We start from the raw sequence: 20507 nt of genomic DNA on the forward strand, positions 1-20507 counted from the left end.
TAGAGTCTACTTTCCCATTATATATATTTCCATATATATTATAGTCAAAGGAAATAATTAGCTTGATAAAAATGATAATTATCTATTTATAGTTAGTTGAACCCGAATATGACCTGACTTGGAAATGACCCGACCTAATTGTAACCTGTAAATTATTAACTTGAACATAACCCGACTTGAATCCGAGAATGACCCGACATGGAAATGATCCAACCAGATTATAACTCGTAAATTATTGACTTGAATCGAACCCGACTTGAACCCGAGAATAACGACCCGACCTGATTATAATCTGCAAATTATTGACTTGAACCGAACCCGACTCAAACCCGTGAATGACCCGACCTGATTCTAACCCGCAAATTATTGACTTGAATTGAACCCGACTCGAACCTGAGAATTACCCTAACCCGTTTTAACCCGTGTAAAGCCGAATTAAACCTGACCTATTGTTCACCGAACCCGAATGTAACCCGACCTAAACACGACCCAAACCCGATAAGAAGTATGACCCGACGTGACCAGACTCAAGCATGACCCAACCCAAACCCGACGCACATAGGTTATAGAATTAATCTGAATTGACTCGAACCGAGTTGACCCGACCCATTCTTACCCGACTTGTTTACCCAAATTGACAGCTCAAATTATGTGATAGATTACAAATAATTTTAATTTAATTTAATTTAATAATTCAACCTTTCACTAGTCTTTTTTTTAATAGTCTCAACCTAACCTTTCATGAGCAAAACCATGCTCACATCAAGTAAGTCCCTGTAGGGAGAGTCCATTTTTTCTGTTCCTTTTTTTTAACATTGCCAAGATATTTTTATTTTTTTTTCGTTTCGTTTCATTTGATATTCAAACACATACGAACCATAGTCTAACAAAGTTGATGTGAATAAATCACACCCCAACAAATAGTTCTCCAACTCACCCAGTATCATATCTCAAACTATCTACTGAACTTAGCTGAACTGAATTGCACTTATTAGAGCTTAACTGAAATGAATATTTTATAAGAGAAGGAAATTAGGAGCTGAACTAAACTGAACTGAACTTATTAGAACTGAACTGAACTGAAGTGAAAATAATCGTATGAGAACAGACCCTAAAACCACGAACATAGTCTTTAAAAATTAAGTAATTTTAGCGGGTATACTTAAAACTCATGAATCCTGCCGAACCCACCGACACAGGAAATTTTGGTAAACTATTCCAAGATTTCACGTCCTTACTTTGTATTAAGGGGACAGAGGGAGTAGTTTATTTAAAATAACACGAAACAAACATGTGTAAGTGTTTTGTGGTTAGGATGTAGTCAAGTTTAAAATTTGCCGAAAAGAAGTCTAATGCTGAGTACATTACTAACTAATATCGTGCTAAAAGAGAAAATAATGGTACTAAGTTACCTAAGCCAGAAAAATGAGGAAGTAGTTACTAATCCTTTACTTTAAACTGAATTGAATTGATGCATTTTTGCTGCCATTGTTTTAATTAGAATAAAATTAACCACTAATTAATACAAAAGTACGTAACAATTTGTGTTCCAGGGATATTCTTTCTACTTATAGCATCCCCTCTAAATATTCTCTAATGACATCTTGGCGTAGATGAGGATCACCAATTTCTCGAAAAGCCTTGGGTCCATCATAAGTAAGGTGATATTGAGCTCGAAATGAACAAATCTTTCCATCTGATCCAAATTTAACCAAGGTTTCACGTACTCTATTATGCCCGACGATAAATATTTTCTCCCGTAAAATTTTTGAGTGCTCGGGATCATAGGGACATACATACCAAGGCTTCACACTTTCAGCTAATTTGAGATCATCATAAGCTGCAGCAAGCTCATCTTCTAACCGAACAAAGACTACTTCAAGATCGTCAACATCTGCCTTAATCTCAGGATACCATGTTAACAGTGGATGATAAAGATCTTTACTTCTTTCAGCAAAATAACCAAGGACATTCTTTCCTAGGAGATCAGCCAGAGGATATGTTGTGCTGCCTTTATAAACATAATTCTTTGACCCAATAACCAACGACGACTCCAAGGTGAGTCCATGAAGCCGCTTCAGTTCCTTTTCGATAAGGCCCTCCCTAGTGAACGGATAACCATCAATTCCGCGTCTCTTCAGGATTTCTTCACCGTGCAGATCCACATATTCATTATCAGGTCCTACTATGACGAGCTTAAAGTCATCACGACAGCCTACAAGTCTCTTAAACTTTAAGCTAACATTGTTGTTGATGGGCAAGCACCACCACGATATTCTCTTCTTCTTCAACAATCTATCAATTTTACCCTTGTGAACCCGTGGGTCAAGGCAGTTGTCATAGGGCATGTAGACCAGCACAATCTCAAACGATAGCTGATTTTCTATACATTGTTGATGGACCATATGGAGAGTGGAAGTGAACATTCCATCAATACACAAGTTCAATGCAACGACCTTCTTGTTAAGTTCTGAGATGGTGATCGTTTCCTCGTTGCCATTTTCAAGAACATAAGAGGAATCGCACTCCAAAAGTCCTTCAAGGCTCCAGTGAGATATTTTGTCTTTGTAAACTACTTCCTTAATTTTCTCTTTAGTAAAGGGAAAGGCATCAGCTCCATAGGAGTACAGGAAGGCAGGAGTTCCATGGTACAAAATGTTTCTGTTGTCATCGGCATCCAAAATGAGACATTTAATAGATGACTTAGCAACCAAGTCAAGATACTTGCATATGAAGTCGCGATGCATTGACTCCTTGTATGGTACCACAAGACAAGAGGGGAAAACTGACAAAAAGTGATCAAAAACTGCCTCATAATCCGCCTTGTACCTCATCTTTACAACCACAACCATCTCAAAGTCATTTCTTGTATTATACAAGTCAAAGCATGTATTTACTATGTGCTGCACCGTCATTGCATCAGAGCTGTCGCGGAAGATAGGCACATAAAAACAACAAATCATGATGTATTTTCCGATAAAGGATTCCTCCTTAACTGCAACTGGGTCACCATCTTTCCGATCAAGTAACTCAAGACACCACCACCTGACAACAATGATATAACATCAAAAGACTGACCAATCTCAATAGGGCAAGATTTCTGTGATTCGGAAACCATCTTGTGTATATCATGAGGATATTCTGGCAACACATACTTGATCGAATTTGAAACCGGACACTTTCCTTCCAATAGTCTAGGGCCTTTGGCCTCAGAACTGACAACAGGCCATGTTGATCTAATAAGCCCGTTAAAGAAAGTTACAAAATCTATAGGGCTTACAGGGAAAAGATCCTGCAGATACTGTCTTGCAGCATTAGAATCGTAATGCAAGATGTATTGATTAGCATTGACAAGCAACCAATTAGAGGAGCCGTGAGCATTGACACCAAGGTAATCGCATAGAGAGGCCCTGATCTTCAAATGCTCATATGGTACAACAAGAGAGAAATGAGGTAAGAAAAGAAGCAAGTGGCCTGGTTGAAACCAGCCTCTCCGAGATCTGAATCATTGCCCGTTAAGGCCACAACCATCTCAAAATCGTCTCTGAAGCGATACTATTCTGAACATACACCCACCGGGTCTTTAGGAAAGACCTCACGGAAGTTGAATTCTCCTTGTGGCGCTTTATAAGCAAAAACCAGAACGCATTTGGAACGAAACGTATCTTTGATAATAACTTGGTCGCCATTAATTCGATCAAGATAACCCAAATCAGAAAAACAGGTCAGCAAAGATTCAACAGTGGAGGAAACATCTTTCTTTTTTGACAGAACCTCCTTTGGAGAAACAAATACCGCAAGGTCTGAGGAAATTTGTCTTTGCTCAAGGCAACCACCAATTTCAAACTCTACCCTACTTTCCATCCTGTAATTCAATCAATTTCAACTTTAAATTAATTCCAGACCAATGTTTCATCTACAATCTAGTTCTCACCGCACAAAAACTAAATTCAATCAATCAAACATTTTACTAGAATAATAATAAACTTTACTAAATAGAAATATGTTAATAAAATAATAATAACTTTAGAAGTTGAAATCCAAGAATAATTAACTTAAATTGAAATTCAAGGATAATAAAATAAAATAAATTCAAATTCCCTAGTCCTAACATTAAAGGGTCATAAACAAAACACATTAGCAACCAAATTTGACTCAATCATCAAAATTAGGCTTGAAAATTCGCATAAAAATTCTTCTCGCTCAAGAATATCAACATTGAAATTTTATAGCAGCAAAATCGGTCGTTATAATCTTGAGTAATTATAACGAATACTTGAGTAGTCCAGAACCCTAAATCGACTATACTTACAATAAAAACAAACTAAACCCTAGATTGTGAAATTGATATTCGATGCTTAAAAAAAATCTTACCTGTTTCAATTGAGAGAGAAAACTCAGAAGCCGCTTCAATGGAGAATTCAGAGTACGCTTAAATAGAGGAGAGAGAGAGAGAGAGAGATAGATGGCTAAGATGTGTTATATATGCAACTTTATTAATAATTAAAACTCTGAATCATTTAATTGGACAATCAAGCACCAGTGGTCTAGTGGTAGAATAGTACCCTGCCACGGTACAGACCCGGGTTCGATTCCCGGCTGGTGCATTTTTTTTTATATATATTTTTTTAATAACATTATACTTTTTTTTTTTTTTTTTTTTTTTTTTTTTGATAAGAAAAATACAAAAATTAGGTAAGTCTTCTCTCAAAACTATACCCTAACTTATCTTAAGAAATAAAATAAGAAAAATTAGCATCTACATTAGGGTCAATGTTTACATAGCCTGAAATTTGATGACCTATAGTTGCAGCATAATCTGCTGCATGATTAGCTTCTCGATACACATGGCAAGAAGCAACAACCTCAAAGTGAGCCAACAACTTCTTAACGTCATTCATTAGCAATTGAATTTTCCAAGGACAGCGTGCTTTATCCTGCAAAATATTTATAATTAAAAGGTTATCACCTTCAATAAAAAGTTTTCGTATATTATGTTCAATAGCTAAGAGAAGACTGTTACGCAGAGCTGTATCTTCTGCAATAATAGGAGTCGAGGTACCAAGATTATAAGCACGACTAACAACATTATTTCCTGTATAATCTCTAATAACAACTCCGGCTGACCCAAAGTTATTACAAACAAAACCATCAAAATTAATTTTGAAAACACCAGGGGCAGGGGGGGACCAAGCTACTTGGATGGTTTTATGGTAAAGAGGAGAATTGGTCTTGGGAACAATGTCATTAAAAGAATCAAGATGAGAACGAATATTCCATTCTGTAAATGTTTTGTAAGCTCTAGAATAAATACTCATAATAGTAGAGGGGATATGACTAAAAATAAGAGCATTACGACCTTTCCATATACTCCATAAAGAAACAATAATTTTTTTTACAGGAAGGTTAACATTATGACGAATGTCCCGAAAAAGAGTAAGGAGATTCGGGGTATTAACTTGAGTTCCCATCCAATGACTAACGATATCTGCATCCCAATACTGTCTAATAAATGGACAATTTAGAAACAGATGATCCTGTGTTTCAGCATGTGAATTACAAAAGGGGCAAGTATGAGGGACATTAATATTACGGTAAATCGAATTATTTCTAGTTGGAAGACCATTAAGTAGCAGTTGCCAAATAAATATCTTTAGTTTTGGAGCAATATCAAGTTTCCAAATCCAAGAAAATTCCCATTTTGCAAGAGAATTAAAGTTATGAGCTAACCAGGTTGCTGACTTTACCGTAAACTCTCCATTACCAGAAAAACCCCAACAGGGTTCATCAAAAGTATCATTAATTGGCAAAGGAATACCTTTAATGGTCTAAACTATGTAAGGAGGTACCACTAAAGATAGAGCTGCAATATCCCAAGAATGATCTTCAGTAATAAATTGATCAACTGTAAGGTCAAGATTTTGAATATCAGAAATATTTAAATGTAATAAAGTAATTAAATTCGTAGAAGAACACCAATTATCTAGCCAAAAAAGAATATTAGAGCCCAAACCAACTTTCCATCTCAGCCCCTTAAGAAGAAGAGGGCGAACTTGTAAAATTTTCCTCCAAATCCAGGAGTCCTTAGCGTGGGGTTTACATTCAAAAAAAGAGCTATGTTTTAAATATTTAGCCCGAATACTACGAACCCATAAATTATTATGATGCGAGATTAATTTCCAACCTAATTTGGCAAGGAGAGCAGAGTTGATTGCTTCCGTTTTCCTTAAACCTAAACCTCCTTGACTTTTGGGTTGACAAATTTTGTCCCAAGAAATCATGGGGAGGCCATTCTTATCCGGAGATTGTTTCCAAAAGAAATTACGGTTAATTTGATCCAAAGATTTAGTGATTGTTTTAGGAAGACGCGCAGTAGTCATAGCATAAGAAGGAAGAGCTTCCAAATGACTTTGAATTAAAACAGTTTTACCTGCCTTAGAAACTGAGTTGACAGACCAGTTATTCAATTTGTTTTCTGCTTTTGCTAAAAGCTGATGAAAATTTTGCTTAGTAAAAGACGATGAATTAAAAAGGACCCCTAAATAACGACCAAGGAATGATTTAGGAGTCATATTGAAATAACTTGCTAAATTAACTTCTCTAGAGTTATTTACTAGCTTTAAAAAGACGATAGAGGACTTATGGAAATTGATCAATTGGTCGGACATTAAAGAAAATTCATTAAGGATATCCCTAAGAGTAGCACATACTCTAGATTTGGCCTGACAAAATAATAAATTATCGTCTGCAAACAGTAAACAAGGGATGATCGGAGCAGATGGGGTAACTTTGAGACCAATGCCAGAAGATTTATCTAATGATTGATGAAGTAATTTTCGAGCAATAACTTCCATACAAATAACAAAGAGAACTGGGGACAAAGGATCCCCCTGACGTAGGCCTCGAGTAGGAGTGATTAGTTCTGTAGAGTTGTTATTTACAGAAATCGAGTAAGAAACCGTAGTAACACAAGACTTAATCCATGTAATCAAAGTTTCATTAAAACCAAAAGCTTTTAAAGTAACCCATAGGAAATCCCATTCAACCCGATCATAGGCTTTTTCCATATCTAATTTCAAGGCTAACCATCCTGACTTATTTTTGGACTTATTAAACATATTTAAGATTTCTTGGACTAACAAAACGTTATCTTGGATTGCTCTTTCCGGGGTAAAAGCATTTTGATATGGTCCTATAACTTTCTTTAAGAATGGTTTAATTCTATTTACTAGAAGTTTAGCTATTGCTTTATAAATTGTAGTACAAAGACTAATAGGGCGAAATTGATGTGCCTTATTTGGATTGTCGATTTTTGGAATTAGAGTAATAATCGTATGATTAAGTTGTCTTAATAAAATACCATTATGAAAAAAACCTTTTATTGCTTTACAAATATCCATTCCAATGATAGACCAATAATATTGGAAAAATTTAGGCCCAAAACCATCTGAACCCGGAGCTTTATATGGAGACATATCGAAGAAGACTTGTTTGATTTCTTCATCTAAAAAAGGTTGTGTCAAGGTTAGATTGTCTTCACTAGTAATACATGGTTGTATCCAAGGAATGGAAATATTACGAGAGCATGTATGATCTGAGTTGAATCTATTTGAAAATTCCTTAAAAAATAAACGAGTAATATCTGTTGGCTCCTCAACCCATTGATCAAGTTCATTACATAGCCTGAAAATTTGAGTTTTTCTTTTTCTTATTTTCATTGTTTCGTGAAAAAATCTTGTATTTCGATCACCTTGTGTTAACCAATTTTTTCTAGCATATTTACCCCAGTATTTTTGGCCAAAAAGGAGTAGTTTTTCACGTTGTTTAATTAGACGTTTTAGATGTTGTTCAATATGATGATTTCCGGGAAATTATTGAAGTTGTAGTTCCACATTTTGTAATTTTTCTTGGTTAATAGTCAATTTATTTTGAATGTTCCCATAATTATGGAAATTCCAATGTTTTAAATCAATTTTTAGCCGTGATAATTTCTGCATAATACAGTAAAAACGAGATCATTATACTCTTTTTTTTAGGGAATATCATTATACTCTTTTTTATCATAATTATAATTTTATCATAATACAGTAAAAACGAGATCATTATACAGTAAAAACGAGATCATTATACTCTTTTTTTTTAGGGAAATATCATTATACTTTTTTTTTTAGGGAATATCATTATACTCTTTTTTTTTTAGGGAATATCATTATACTTTTTTTTTAGGGAATATCATTATACTCTTTTTTTTTTAGGGAATATCATTATACTTTTTTTTTAGGGAATATCATTATACTCTTTTTTTTTAGGGAATATCATTATACTCTTTTTTTTACTTGTATTTTTTAGGGAATATCATTATACTCTTTTTTTTTAGGGAATATCATTATACTCTTGCATTTTACTTGTATTTTTTAGGAAGCTTGCATGATTTTAATTGTACGCGGAGGAAAAGGAACAAATCGCACAAAAGTATAATGTACTTGACACTCATACTTATTTAGGAATGTCTTTTGATATACTTCATAGTTCATAAATAGTATTAGCATGATGATGCTTGTAATTCCAACATATACTATATATATATATATCAAGTACAATAACACTAACTAATAAAACAAAACCTTTATTTTCTCTATTTTATTAACATTACTCATTTAATTATTTAAACAAACAAATGAAACATCTTTATTACAGACCATAAGTCCATAACAATCTTTACTTGATTTATTCAAACATACAAAATCCGGAATTCATAATAGTAAATCCTCCATATACAAAAAGATTATGACCACTAACATATCTTGATTCATCAATAGCAAGAAATAAAGCCGTATTCGCAATATCCTCCTTGTTATACCAAGTACCCTCGAGATTAGAGTATACCTTAGCAATATTTTCATCATCTAGATTTAAGATGGTCTTAGTCATAGAAGTCACAACCGCGTGTGGTGTGTGGTGACACACAATTCACCCTAATCCCATATTTTCCAAGTTCTACCTACATGTTTCTCGTGAGCCCCACCACGCCATGCTTGGAGCTAGTGTAGGCATGGGCGGCCGCTCCTCCTATGGTGGAGCAAGTACTAGCTGTTGTAATAATACTACCTTTTTGGGCCGGGATCATTACTCAGGCCACATGCTTTATACCCAAAAATGGCCCAACAAGATTAACCTTAATGACATCTTCAAACCAATAGGTCTATGGTAGACCCTGGTCCATCTAAAATAGGTGGACCACTAGCCCAAATACCACAATCCATCATCACAAACACATTACAAATAAAGCGGCCCAACCTCTCCTTTCTTTTTTTCCACTCCAACAACACTCTGACATAATAAATTCTGAACTTATAGCCATCAACACAAACACTACGAAAAATTCTCATTTCTCTCTTCCTCTGAAAATTCAAGCATAGCCATGGATGAAAAGCAAGAAAACAATGCAGAAAGGTAAATAAAATTTCTGAACTTACACTTTGTTTAAATTTCTTTGAATTTGCAATTACTCGTTCGTAGTTGTTATAATTTGTTAAAATTTCATTCGTAGTTTTTGTAAATTTGGGTATAATTTTTGAACAATTTTCACATTTTTCAGGGACCCAAATTCTTCTGATAGTGATGAAGATCAATTGTAAGTAAATTAAAACCCTATATAATTGTTGAATTTTGAAATTAAATGATAAATTGAAACCCTGAGTTATTTGAACAGGACAATTTCTCAAATCTGAAACAAAAGGAAGAAGAAATTGGATATAACAAGTCCAATTGTTGATCCAAAGATTTTAAAAAAGATAGACAAGCAACATTCAGAAAATGGAGAAACCGGGTAAATCATAGGCTCAAATATTTCGTGTTTTTAGTTCATATAATTCGTAATTGCTGTTCAAATGATTTGTGGTTTTAGTACATATAATCTGTGATTATCGTTCAAACATTTTGTGGTTTTAGTTCATATATTTCGTGATTACTGTTCAAAAATTGATATTGTTATTTTTTAAACTAAGAAGCATTTATTTTATAAGTTCAAATGTTTTGTGTTTTTAGTTCATATAATTCGTGATTACTGTTCAAATATATTGTGGTTCTAGTTCATATAACTCGTGATCAATGTTCAAATATTTTGTGGTTTTAGTTCATATAATTTGTTATTACTGTTCAAATGTATTATGATTTTATTTCATATAATTTGTGATTCCTGTTCAAATTTTGATATTGTTATTTTTTAATCCAAGAAGCATTTGTTTTATTACAGCAACCAATCTGAACTTCAACCCAAATCCAACACCCAAAACCAATCCAAGAAGCTGAGAATCAAGCTCAAAAGGAGGCTGAGAATCAAGCTAAAAAGGAAAGTTAAAAGGAGACTGAAAATCAAAATAAAAAGGAAGCTCAAAAGAAGGCTAAGAAAGAGTCTCAAAAGAAGAAAGTTCAGAAGAAGCAAGAAAATGTTAAGAAGAAGAGAGAAAAAGTTCAGAAGAGTGAAATTGCGGAGAAAAAAAGAAAAAGAAGAGATAATGTTGGTGATTTCTTTGATCTAGACAATGTTGTGGATCTAAATTATAATCGAAAAAGAAGTTAAAAAATCAGATTAAATAGGGAAGAGTGATCTTATAAAGAAGGAAAAAAAAAGTTAAGATGGCGGGATTTGAAGAACAAGGTGAAGTTGTGTTTATTTAAGAGAAGAGTGTGCTTAATGTCTGATCCACATAGGAAAGGTGGACCAGGGTCTATGTAAGAATTTGTATCTTCCAACTCCAACTGTGTGTTGTCAAGGATGGGCTTAGGATAGCATGCTGCTATGCCAGCATTATTGAACATGATGTCGAGTTTTCCGTATTGGGCATTATTGAATCAACTGCGTTTTTTACGTGGGCTTCATTTGTGACATTGCAATGAATGTATGAGGCTACTAATGGGCCCAATTCTTTGCAAACTTCTTGGCCCAAATCATCTTGAATGTCAAAAATCATGACTTTTGCACCATTTCGTATTTTCGTGTGAAAATTTTGGCAGTGTGTTCACCGATTCGGCGATTCCACTAGCACCTCCTAAGGGCAACCTTGCCTTCCAATTTGAAAATAAACCATTTTAAAATTTTGTACTCAAGAAAGATCACTGATAAACTTTAGTATATAAATTTTTTTTCTAAATGTAAGTACTCTAGAAGAGTAAAAATCACTTCCTTTTTGGATTTACAAATAGTGGACCTTACATTTTTGTCCTTTAATTAATACATATATATAATGAGAATAATCACAAGCTTAGTATTACAAGTATTTATATTACAAATGAAAGATATTTTAGTCTTAAAAATCATACATTGTTCGGGACTAACCTAACATTTAATATTCTAACCAATTGTACTATGAATAATATGATTAAGATATCCTTCCTCCGTTCTTTTTTACCTGACCCGCTTTAACTTTTACACTATTCACCACCTCTTCTTTGACCGTCTTTTGTGAATGATATGTAATGAAAAATATATTCACATGATATTTTTTTAATTCATCTCAATAAGTACAATCGTGATATACAACTTTTATAATTTTTATTTATGAAGAATTAAAGTTATTGATCGCTAAAATTTTACATTGACAAGCGTGATAAAAGAAACAGGTCAAGTAAAAAAGAACGGAGGAAGTAGAATAATAAAACCAGTCAAGGGTTTACTTTCTTCCATTCTTAGGTGTGAGACCTAGTCAAGGGATTTTTTTTCTGCCATATTTCCCAATCATATATTCATATCTTTCTTTCATTCTACATTTCTACTCTCTTTCTTTCTTGCTTCTTTATTTTGTCTTTAATGTTTTTTTTTTTTTTAATAGTATTTTGTCTTTAATGTTGACTACTGCCCACTGCTCTTACATTTTCTTTTCCTCCCAAGTGCTTTGTTTTTTCAATACAAAATTATTCATATCTTTCTTTCATTCTACATTTCTACTCTCTTTCTTTCTTGCTTCTTTATTTTGTCTTTAATGTTTTTTTTTTTAATAGTATTTTGTCTTTAATGTTGACTACTGCCCACTGCTCTTACATTTTCTTTTCCTCCCAAGTGCTTTGTTTTTTCAATACAAAATTACGATTATACCCTTATAGGGAGAGTGGTAGGTTTTGGAAGCCCTACTAGCTCCTATATATATATAAAAAAAAAACACAGACACAAAACATAGAATACATTTGTATTAACTACTACGCGTACTACTAATCATATTTAATTAAATTAAATTACACATCAAAAACATGGGGGATCTAATTATTTCAGCTATAATAAGGCAATCTAGGCAACCACTTCATCCACAGCATCGATTGAAGCACTCACTTCATCCACAACATCAATTGATATTCAACACCATTGTTGATGTCAGGTTAGATTTACGACATTGCATTATATTATTGTGTGTTTTCCTATTTTATGAATTATGAGTAATAAGCTTTTAAAATAACTTTTGAATAAGCTTTATACCGAATTAGCTAATTTAGCAAAACTTTTTACCAAAATGGCTATTTATTAATTCAATTTCAAAACTATCTATATTATTAACAAAATTATAACTTGGAGGGGAAATTCTTCTTTTTTTTTCCCTTCTATATGTAACGCTTTGGTTTACATTATTATTATTATTTTGTTTTTTTTTTTTTAGGTTGATTTGGTTTTTGCCAGATTTTGATATATATATATATATATATATATATATATATATATATATATATATATATATATATATATATATATATATATATATTTTTGTGAAAAAAGATATAGGCCATGTTTGGTAATTGGCTTTTTTGGCTTTTTTAGGTGGTCAAACAGCCAAAAAAATGTGTTTGGTAATTGGCTTTTTAGTCAGTGAAAAAGCTGACTTTTAAGCCAAAATGAAAAAGCTGCTTTGAGAAGCTTTTTTGTTGGCTTTTAGCTTGTCGGCCCACAAATTATCTAATAAACAGCCAACGACCAACAATTAAATTACCAAACAATTTTATAAACAGCCAGCTTAAACAGCCAATTTCAAAAGCCATTATAAACAGCCAAACATTCCAGCTAGGTGAACCATCCAACAACCAACCGCCAACAATCATTTGCCAAACAAGACCATAATAGCCTTTTCTAATTATTCATACTCTAAAAATGAAACGAAATACAATCAGATATAAAGCACCCCTGTTCCAAACTTTTAATTATTTAAATCTTGTGAAAGTTACTAGAAAAAATTACATTAATATATATGCAAAAAATTTAGCATCAATTAAAAAAAAAAATCAATTCAGAGATGAATTCAGAGTTTCTAACTACTGTATTATGCTCAATTTAAGATAGTAATAAAATAAAAAAAAAATACAAAAAAAAAAAATAAAAAAAATCATAGACCTACAACATGAGAATGATCCAAAGAAAATTTATGATTATGTAATCGTCGTATAATTTCAGTTACTTGGATAGAATAATTCTTAAAACTAGGATAACATGAAAATAAACTTACAACCATTCAATCATATAAACAAAACAAAACAAAATAATTCCATAGTACGAAAATTAGATAAAAATGTATAATGGGAATGGTAGTATTGTGCGGCTATAATTAAATTATGAATTCAAATTAAAAATGAAAGCCAATAATTTATTTTTAAAAAACCAGCCGTTTACATGTAAATAAAATAGGGGAAAAAATCCTTCCAAGGTCGATATTTTACTTTTAGAATATGAATTTATAAATAGTTGTTTTGGTAAATAGTTTTGCTAAATTAGCTAATTCAGTAAAAGATCATTTGAATAATGCTTATAGGTGTGGTGTTATTTTTCGGTGTGATGCATGCAATAAGAAGGCGGAAGCCTTCATGTATAGTTGCACAGAATGCAACTTTGATTTGCACAAGGAGTGTGCTCTCCAAGTTGGTAGTTGTACGATAACAAACGACAATATGATATGTGGTACCGGTAATCCTACAGCAGCCGTCGACTCTTCTCTCCAAACTGTAATAAGGCACTCACTTCATCCACAACATCAATTGGAATACTCCTCCTTAGGTGGCAAAATCGGGTTAGATTTTTTTTTAAAAGCTATGTGTGATTCATCTTATTTTTGCTTATCTGATCTAAACTTATATTTTTCATTATAATTAATTATACTGATTGTGATGTAATAAGCTTCTAGATAACTTATGAAATCATACATGTAAATGATTATTATAGGTATTATACTTATTGGTGCAATGCATGCCTAAAGAAAGACGAAGGGTTAAGGTATTGTTGCAAGGAGTGCAACTTTGACTTGCACAAGGAGTGTGCGGCGGCTGTCCCAGTTGGTAGTAGTAGTATGATACTCCAAGCATCTGCCCGCAAAGACAATATGACCGAAGACGACGACGACGATGTTCCTTACCCCAAAATATCCAAGAGAGCATTGATAAAAAGAGTCAAGGATCAACTAATGGAAGGAGGCAAGGATCAACTAATGGAAGAAGTCAAGGATAAATTCAAGGAACTGCTTTATGAGGAGGATACCACTTGGGAAGTAGTTTCTAATATTTTGCAGATTTTTTTTATGTAATCTCAATAATTATGCTGTTATGCATGTGCAATAACAAAATGGAAAAATACACTTCATTAATCTCAATTTTGACCAATAATTTACTTTGAATAATCCCAACTATCAATTATTCTGCAATAATCTCAACTTTCACCTCCATTTACTTCTATTAATCCTAAAAACCAATTATCTGCTGAAAAGCTTTTTAAAAAATTAAAATGCCACGTGTCACTCTTGCATTTGTCCAAAAAAAATAAAAAATAAAAGAAAAAACCCGCAGCCTTCATTACCAGATCCGGCCACTAGCCCCGTCCCCTCCTTCTTAGCCTCACCGGGAAACCATCCCCCATCCCCTTTTCTCCGCTGCGAGCACGCAACCACTGTACTGTCTCTCCTCCACCGCAAGCGCGCAACCACCAGGCCACCATAGTTAACCTCATCCTCGTTCCACCATACCCTAACCATCTCTTCTCCGCCGCAAGCCCGCAACCACCAGTCCACCATGTTGCCCGCCTTCGTTCTCGCAGATTGGGTCTCACACCATTAACGTTCTTCTCCACTTGTTTCTTGTTTCTTTCTCGGCGGATCTGGATCACCTTCCCATCTAGCTTCCACCTTCGAGTGTTGACGGAAGCAGCTATGTCGCGAGCAGATGAGAGTTGTTTCAAGGGGAAGGGTTTGGGGTTTTGCCGATTTTGACGGTGGATCTGGGGATGGGGTGTCATTTTGGTAGGGGAAGGAGGTGGTTTACTGGTATAGATGGGTTGGGTGGTCGGGGAAGGAGGTGGTTTAGGTGTGTTAGTTGGGTGGTCAGGGAAGGAGGTGGGTTGGCTGAGTTAGTTTTTGTTAATATTACACATTATTATTATCAAATGAAGCATCTTTATTATTATTATCAGCCATAAGTCCATAACAATCATTACTTGATTATTCAAACATACAAAATCCTGAATTCATAATAGTAAATCCTCCATCTACAAAAAGATTATGACCACTAACATATTTTGATTCATCACTAGCAAGAAATAAAGCCGCATTCGCAATATCCTCCTTTTTACAACAAGTACCCTTAAGATTAGAGTATACCTTAGCTATATTATCATCATCTAGATTTAAGATAGTCTTAGTCATAGAAGTCGCAACTGCATGTGGCGAGACACAATTCACCCTAATCCCATACTTTCCAAGCTCTACCGACGTGTTTCTTGTGAGCCCCACCACGCCATGCTTGGCCGCTCCTCCTATGGTGGAGCAAGTACTAGCTCTTGTTATAATACTACCTTTTTGGGCCGGGATCATTACTCGGGCCGCATGCTTTATACCCAAAAATGGCCCAACAAGATTAACCTTAATGACATCTTCAAACTCTGACTGTGTGTTATCAAGGATGGGCTTGGGATAGCAAGCTGCTATGCCAGCATTATTGAACATGATGTCGAGTTTTCCGTATTGGGCCACTGTTGAATCAACTGCGTTTTTTACGTGGGCTTCATTTGTGACATTGCAATGAATGTATGAGGCTACTAATGGGCCCAATTCTTTGCAAATTTCTTGGCCCGAATCATCTTGGATGTCAGCAATCATGACTTTTGCACCATTTTGTGTGAAAATTTTGGCAGTGTATTCACCAATTCCACTAGCAGCTCCTGTGATTAGGGCAACCTTGCCTTCCAACCTGAAAATAAACCATTTTAAAATATTGTACTCAAGAAAGATCACTGATAAACTTGGTATAAAAAAGTTTCTAAATGTAAGTACTTTAGAAGAGTAAAAATCATTTCCTTTTTGGATTTACAAATAGTGGACCTACAAAGCATCACTATGATTCACAAATAGCTTGAAAGATGAATGGTTTTTACAATTTGAGATCAAATCTCGACTGGATCATTTAATCTTTATAAGTTATTATTGACAACTAAAAAAATACTATTAGAGAAAGAAAAAAAAAATATAGATAAGCTGATAATATACATGTTTAATTACCTTTTGGCCACAGCAGAAAAAGCTGAGATGCCTGCCATTTAATTTACTAGTATAAATAGTACTTCCTTGCTCCTAAATGCTAGTAGTTGTTTTCTTAAATCTTAAGAGTTACTATAATTGTTTATTGTCTAAGACAACCTATTTATAAAGTCTCTTGTATGTAGTATTGTATCCAGAGATTCATTCATAAAGCTTATCGTCCATGTTGGGCTATTTTAGTATTATTAAGAGTAGTTGCCATAGTTCATTAGTACAAAAACACAGAAAACAAGAAAAACACCCTGAAAACTGTAGTCTGTAGATGTTTGGCATAGTTCACAAAGTGATAAAACGAAAAATGCATGGTTTGTATGTTTATAACAGTATAAGACTTGGATAGTTGGATGGCCATTAATTATTGTGGTCACAAGTCTATTCTAGTTTTGGAAGTTCCAATTGCGTACATTTAGAGAAAATAGTAAATAAATATATACATTTATACATTTTTCTTTACACAAAACATAATTATTTATTTAAATATATGTAATTAGAAAAATATTAAATAAATGTACTCCCTCCGATTCATAATGTTAGTCCCATATGGAATCAATCACATAAAATAAGAAAATAAATATATTTGGAATCTAACATTAAAGTACAACATATTTCATAATTAGTTTACCTTAATTAACTTTTTTTTATTTTTTATTAGGAAAGCACAAGTCATAATTGCATAATTTAAGGTAAAAATTTCCTTAATTAGAGTCATTTCATCAATCCACAATAAATTAATTCCAAAAAAAATCAAATCATAAATGAAATATATTCAATATGAGTAGAACTTTTTGAAACGCCCAAAATAGTATATGGGACTAACGTTATAAAACGGAGGGAGTATTATTTATTAAATTATTAAGCATTAGTGGTTTTTTTTAAAAAAAAAATGACTTTTTTTTTTTAAAAAAAAAATGACTTTTTTTTTGATAAAATGATCGTTATCCTTAGCTTAAATACCAATACAAAAATCCAATAATGCTTGAAATGATCAATTTGAAAATATGAAATGATCATATACCTGTACAACTGCTTGCCCTATACCCCTTTTGTAAGGAGTGTACAGAGACTTTTTCCTCTTGAAATTACCCTTTGCCTTGTTACACTGCTTCTCCAAGGTACTCTTAGGCCTTACATTCCTCTCACCTTTAGGCCTAGCTTTTGGAGGATTCTTGATCTCAAGATCAACAATTTCAACCTCTTTAACAGGTTCACTAAAGTCAATTACACCTGATACACTCTCAACCTTTTCTTTTAACAGATTGAAATAACACTCAACCTCTGCCCTTGCATTCAAAGAATTCTGACAACTTGTTATCAACTTAACAAACTTTCTGATTGTTTGTGACCTCCAAACACTAGTAGCCACAACATTTGTCCTCAAAGTAGGTTCTTCAATACCATGACTACACATGGCAGCCTTTGTCCATCGTTTCATTATATACTCTTGTGGAATATTACGCACACAATGCAAATGATATACTCGAAGAGAATGAGAACAAAGTAAACCAGTCTCACTAAAGTACATGCATGTGCAACAAATTGCATGTGTTTCCTTATTAAAAACAACTTCATGCATAATTATATCCTTCCCAGGCCTCCAAAGAAGATATGAATATTCTGGAAAATGCAAACCATTATCAACATGATCATAAGCTGTCCCCCTAATGAACTCCTCTTCAAAAAGCACATAAGCTTGAATAGTGTACAATGATCTTGCATGAACTAATATACCAATATTAGCAAAATCTAGGTGCCTATTACCCCTCAGAATATTGTAATCTCTTGCACCTTCCTTACTTCTCCACTCAGAAATGACATCAAAAAAAACATGATAAAAATCACATAAACCTTGAGTCTTATTAAGACGTTGTGAAACTGACTTATTAGTAGTTTCACTACGTTGAGAAGACAATATACCACCAGACCAATACTTCTTAGAATAAGCAGGACACCACATTTCCTTTATTTTATACAAATCACATAACCAATCATCATTTTCACATTTGTATTTATCACACATCCTGTATAACAGAAATGATCATATATTAATTGAAAAATGAACAAAATATAAATTAAAATATGTACATTTGTATAAAGAATAATGATCATAAACAATATGGACACTAATAATATTATGATAACATACATAACAAAGTAAATTGTATGATCATATGTAAAACACTAAATGTTCATATATATATCACATAATAATCAAATATATCACATAATAAAAATAAAAAATAAATACAAAAAACAATAATTTACCTTTTCCAGAAATATTCAAATTCAGCAGGAGTTTCACAATACTTCAAAAGATATCCAAACAAATCTGTAAAGCCTTCCAAAGCTCTCAATGCTCCAATGTGTTTCTTAGAATTTTGTTCAAGATGCCATACACATAAACGATGATGAACAGTTGAAGGAAAAATGTTTCTTATACCCGCTGCAATCGCTTGTGCTTGATCAGTCATAATTGTAATGGGACTTTTCCTCCCCATTGAGTGCAAAAATGTATCAAACAACCAATCAAAAGACTCGGTGCGCTCATTAAGAATAAAACCCATACCAAACATGACATTGTTACCATGATGGTTCATCCCAACAAATGGAGCACATATCATTCCATATTTATTAGTTCTATAAGTTGTATCAAAAACCAACAAATCTCCAAAGTAATGATAATCTCTCATCATCCTACCATCACGCCAAAAAAAACTAACTAAAGCACCACTATCATCTTGTTCAAAATCATAATAAAAATCTGCCTCATCCACATGTCTCTTGGCAAAATATTTAATTAATTGGTTACTATCACATCCTTTAATTTGGGCAGCTTTTTCAGATGACAATGCATTATAAGCATCAGAAGCAGTAAAACAAAGATTAGGAGATCCCCCAACCTCCTTCTTTAGAACCCTCAAAGAATCAGTAACTTTGACTCCACTCAATTTCATTGTTGAAATGAAAAGAAGCTGCTCTTTATTCACATCTCTTTGAGACCTTATCAAATGCCTTTTTTCAGGAGGAATCATAGCATGATTATGAACCATTTCATGTCTTGTACATGTATAGACCCCTAAATGATCAATATGAAACTGCACAAAAGCTAAACAACCAGTTCGATGATCCAACTTCTCATAAATCCTTTTATTCTTACACTTATTATCTTTGAATCCCTCATTACAACAAACAAATCTTTTCATCAAAAAAGAATCATCTCTTCTTCTCTTACTCTTCCCAATTCGAATTCCAAAACCTTTCCTAAAAGCATATTCATTATACGCTTCGAAAGCTTCATCTTCAGATTTAAATTCTTTATCCTTTAATTCAGACTGTTCTGCTTCTAAATACATAATATCATCATTTTTTTCCACTGCACAATATACAATTATAAATGATCATAAAGAGTTTCATGAATGAACAATAACAAATAAGTAAAATGTTCAATATCAAAACAGCACATGATCAATTGCCAAAGAATTTCAGCACATAATATTTTGAACAATATTTTCATTATTTACCACTACACATAATATCGATATAAAAATGTAAAAATAAATGATCAAAAATGACTTTAAGACTGAACATAAACACATTAGTAAGTATGAATAAGAAAACATAAACGATTAATTGAAAGTATAATCTACAAAATATACGACAAAAACACACAATTCTAAAACACAAAGAAAACAACAAATGAAACAACAAATGAAGCAACAAAATGTTCATACAAAGTATAACAATCCAAAAACGTTCATCATAATGTAATCAAAGTAGTAAATTCAAAAATCGAAAGTGAATAATAATACATCAATTAAGTTCAAATTAACAGAGCATTATAACAGAACAAATTTAGAGATAATTAAAAATTGCAAAATTATGATCACAATTACTCACATTGTTTCACAAACGAATCAACCAAACGAACTCCAGAAGGAAACACACGCTCGCAATCAC

General features: G+C 33.1%; 4 protein-coding genes, 1 non-coding gene and 1 pseudogene across 5 annotated transcripts; 2 read left to right on the forward strand and 4 right to left on the reverse strand.

The window, feature by feature from the left end:
• Window positions 1-1434: 1434 nt before the first annotated feature.
• LOC110716496 (probable nucleoredoxin 1-1) lies at window positions 1435-5021 on the reverse strand. Its single transcript, XM_021895129.1, has 2 exons — window positions 4375-5021; window positions 1435-3865 (listed from the first exon to the last, which is right to left on the reverse strand). The coding sequence occupies exon 2, from the start codon at window positions 2961-2963 to the stop codon at window positions 1569-1571; it is 1395 nt and encodes a 464-aa protein (XP_021750821.1). The 5' UTR covers window positions 2964-3865; window positions 4375-5021; the 3' UTR covers window positions 1435-1568.
• On the forward strand, window positions 4537-4607 carry TRNAG-GCC. Its single transcript has one exon. It is a non-coding gene; the product is annotated as a tRNA-Gly (tRNA).
• A 3706-nt stretch (window positions 5022-8727) lies between the features above and the next one.
• Window positions 8728-12183, reverse strand: LOC110716529 (annotated as a pseudogene).
• Window positions 12150-14642, forward strand: LOC110716470. Its single transcript, XM_021895099.1, has 3 exons — window positions 12150-12371; window positions 13788-14042; window positions 14195-14642. Exons 1-3 carry the CDS (start codon window positions 12247-12249, stop codon window positions 14550-14552), a joined length of 738 nt encoding a protein of 245 aa, XP_021750791.1. The 5' UTR covers window positions 12150-12246; the 3' UTR covers window positions 14553-14642.
• A 754-nt stretch (window positions 14643-15396) lies between these two features.
• On the reverse strand, window positions 15397-16664 carry LOC110716468 (secoisolariciresinol dehydrogenase-like). Its single transcript, XM_021895098.1, has 2 exons — window positions 16515-16664; window positions 15397-16206 (listed from the first exon to the last, which is right to left on the reverse strand). The coding sequence occupies exons 1-2, from the start codon at window positions 16550-16552 to the stop codon at window positions 15459-15461; spliced, it is 786 nt and encodes a 261-aa protein (XP_021750790.1). The 5' UTR covers window positions 16553-16664; the 3' UTR covers window positions 15397-15458.
• An 835-nt stretch (window positions 16665-17499) lies between these two features.
• LOC110716477 (protein FAR1-RELATED SEQUENCE 5-like) lies at window positions 17500-20420 on the reverse strand. Its single transcript, XM_021895108.1, has 2 exons — window positions 18816-20420; window positions 17500-18571 (listed from the first exon to the last, which is right to left on the reverse strand). The coding sequence occupies exons 1-2, from the start codon at window positions 19901-19903 to the stop codon at window positions 17539-17541; spliced, it is 2121 nt and encodes a 706-aa protein (XP_021750800.1). The 5' UTR covers window positions 19904-20420; the 3' UTR covers window positions 17500-17538.
• Window positions 20421-20507: the final 87 nt, after the last annotated feature.

This window comes from Chenopodium quinoa, unplaced genomic scaffold, assembly GCF_001683475.1.
Source record: "Chenopodium quinoa cultivar QQ74 unplaced genomic scaffold, ASM168347v1, whole genome shotgun sequence".
Taxonomy (NCBI): domain Eukaryota; kingdom Viridiplantae; phylum Streptophyta; class Magnoliopsida; order Caryophyllales; family Amaranthaceae; genus Chenopodium; species Chenopodium quinoa.

Bases quoted from the DNA above. Each gene is read 5' to 3' on its own strand.
- LOC110716496 (XM_021895129.1), bottom strand. From the start codon at position 2,963: ATGATTTGTTGTTTTTATGTGCCTATCTTCCGCGACAGCTCTGATGCA.
- LOC110716470 (XM_021895099.1), top strand. From the start codon at position 12,247: ATGGGGGATCTAATTATTTCAGCTATAATAAGGCAATCTAGGCAACCA. The intron at 12,372-13,787 runs GTTAGATTTACG...TAATGCTTATAG, and splicing joins AACACCATTGTTGATGTCAG to GTGTGGTGTTATTTTTCGGT. The intron at 14,043-14,194 runs GTTAGATTTTTT...TGATTATTATAG, and splicing joins TCCTTAGGTGGCAAAATCGG to GTATTATACTTATTGGTGCA.
- LOC110716468 (XM_021895098.1), bottom strand. From the start codon at position 16,552: ATGGCAGGCATCTCAGCTTTTTCTGCTGTGGCCAAAAG. The intron at 16,207-16,514 runs GTAATTAAACAT...GTTTATTTTCAG, and splicing joins TTTTCTGCTGTGGCCAAAAG to GTTGGAAGGCAAGGTTGCCC.
- LOC110716477 (XM_021895108.1), bottom strand. From the start codon at position 19,903: ATGTATTTAGAAGCAGAACAGTCTGAATTAAAGGATAAAGAATTTAAA. The intron at 18,572-18,815 runs GTAAATTATTGT...TCTGTTATACAG, and splicing joins TTTGAATATTTCTGGAAAAG to GATGTGTGATAAATACAAAT.